General features: G+C 39.5%; 1 protein-coding gene across 1 annotated transcript in view; it reads right to left on the reverse strand.

Annotated features, from left to right (window-relative positions):
• The window catches only part of LOC102195057 (protocadherin gamma-B2-like), an 8,182-nt gene that overhangs the window by 3,027 nt on the left and 2,607 nt on the right, over window positions 1–2,548 (reverse strand). The window contains exon 2 of the mRNA XM_013907755.1: window positions 3–1,465. Coding sequence (XP_013763209.1) covers window positions 3–1,465 — 1,463 coding nt within the window. The remainder of the gene's footprint in view (window positions 1–2; window positions 1,466–2,548) is intronic.

The raw sequence follows: 2,548 nt of genomic DNA on the forward strand, positions 1-2,548 counted from the left end.
AAATCCAGGTCAGATGCTGATACTGAGTACAGGATAGAGCCTGGTACTCCATTCTCTTTTAAATACACATTATAATTTCGTTGAGTGAATACAGGAGGGTTATCATTAACATCAGTGATAATAACAGGTATGATATTTTTACTGGTCAAGGGAGGAGAGCCTGAATCAGTGGCTGTGATTTCTACATTATACTCTGGGAAACTCTCTCGGTCTAAAGGACCGCTTGTAACCAGCGCGTAATTATTAGAAAATGATGGTTTCAGAGTGAAAGGAGAGCCTTTAGGTACTCTCAGTGTTACTTTACTATTATTACCGGAGTCAGCATCACGTGCATTGAGCAAAGCCACAACTGTGCCACTAGCTGCATCTTCGCGAACTGGCTGCGGTTCAGAGGTGAGAACAATTTCTGGAGTGTTGTCATTTACATCCACAATATCTATCTGTAGACGACAGTGACTTTCCATTTCCGGAACACCCTTATCTCTTGCCGTAATTTCAATTTTATAGGACGATGCTTTTTCATAATCTAGGTCTCCTTTCAAATGTATTTCTCCAGTTAGTGGGTTGATTTCAAATAGTGACAACACGGAATCTGGAGTCCGCGAACCAAAAGAGAATTCAACTTCTCCGTTTGGCCCCTCGTCAGCATCCGTCGCCGCAATTTTAACTACAAATGTATTTTGTGCAGTATTTTCCTGTAAAGAAACTTTATACGTGTTTTTTTCAAACATTGGAAAATTGTCATTGACGTCTAGCACTGTGATTGTTATTTGTGAGGTACCAGACAATACTGGGTTACCCCCATCTAATGCCGTCAGCAGTAGCTGATGAATGGCCTTCTTCTCTCGATCAAGAGGTTTCTCTAATACTAACTCGGGCACTGCTTTGCCATCTTCAACTTCCTTCATTTTCAATGTAAAACACTCGTTTTTAGTCAACGTGTAGGATTTTACTGAATTACTCCCAACGTCTGCATCCTCTGCGCTTTCCAAAACAAATCGAGTTCCCACTGCTGCCGACTCCGCAATTTTCAAAGACAGCTCCTTTGTCTGGAAGCTTGGAGAATTATCATTCATATCTTTTATTTCGACCTCAATTCGATGTAAATTTAAAGGATTTTCAAGAACTATCTGTAAAGGTAACACACAGCTGGCGCTTTGTCCACATAAAGCCTCTCGGTCTATTCTGTCATTTACCACAAGCTCGCCCTTCCCCGCATCCACACTGAAATACTGCTCTCCAGCCTGAGAGGCGACACGCAGCCTGCGGTCAAAAATGTCAGATAATGCCAAACCCAGATCTTTGGCAAGATTTCCTACCACAGAGCCCTGTTTTAGCTCCTCTTGGATACTGTAACGAGTCTGTCCGTCTATTGTATTCCACAAGAGAAAGAAATTATGCCACCAAAGAGCCAGCCATCTCCAGTCTTGGTATCTCATTCTCTTTGTCATCCCCGATCCGTTACAACATGTTATTTCCCATCAAGTAAAGCAAAGTAAATATCCAGTTCCAGTGAGTGTTAGTTATATCCGTAAAAATATAACACCCAATGTTTTTCATGTCTGACGCTTAATTTTCCTGTTTTTTTCTCAACATTCGAAATACGAGCGCATCACACCGTCCTCCAGCTCGTTGCATTGTTAACGTTTACGATGCTGAGGCTGTAGGGGGAGGAGGTAGATCTCTTTGTACAGTTCTGCATGCTATTGGAGCAGAGCGTCTCACAGTAACATCCAATAGGAAGACAGCTGAGCAGTGCCGTTAAAGACACAGCAACAACACTGAGATTAAATCCGTACACCAATATGCACTGCTGGTCTTGTGACCTGTTAATCCAACGTCATCTCTCTGGATTTAAAATTGATTTTGAGGCTCATTATGTTATTTATATTTTCACAGAATTCTTCCATCCATTCATTTAAAGAAAACGGACATTTACAGAGAACAATTTCCAACAAAGAAATAAAACAAAGCGAAATTAATCTGCCCATTCTCTACATACAAAGCATGCAGGTGAGATGTGTAAAGCACAACAAATTTTTTGCAAAATTGTAATTTTCTCTGTTGCCATAACATCACTACACGCGACTGTTTTTGTTTGATTAAGAGGGATTGTTGACAGTTTCTATTTTTGAAGCAATGAAGAGGGGAGGTGCTATCGAATAGGTCCTATTTTGCAAGTACTAAATATACACAAAAACAACACAGGCATGACTGCATACGTATGAAGCTCAAAAACACGAACACAAGCATGCCACTTAGAGCTTTTATACCACGAAACGATGAGTAAGAGATAAAAATAAAACATTACAGAATGTTATGTTAACTGTGTGTCTCAGAATAAACGATTGTGGGTCATCGTTTTGACTCGTGTTGAAATAAAATAATAGATGTAAAGCTACTACTATTACTATTAATACTCCTACTAATAATGTAAATAATAACAATAGCTTATCGCAATATTGTCCTGCAAAAAGTCGATAAATATAGTTCACAATTTAAACTATATATTCAACAGTGACCTAACACATTTCACTGAATATCTGCT

This window comes from Pundamilia nyererei, unplaced genomic scaffold (assembly GCF_000239375.1).
Source record: "Pundamilia nyererei isolate P.nyererei 1_Seehausen unplaced genomic scaffold, PunNye1.0 scaffold00008, whole genome shotgun sequence".
Lineage (NCBI taxonomy): Eukaryota > Metazoa > Chordata > Actinopteri > Cichliformes > Cichlidae > Pundamilia > Pundamilia nyererei.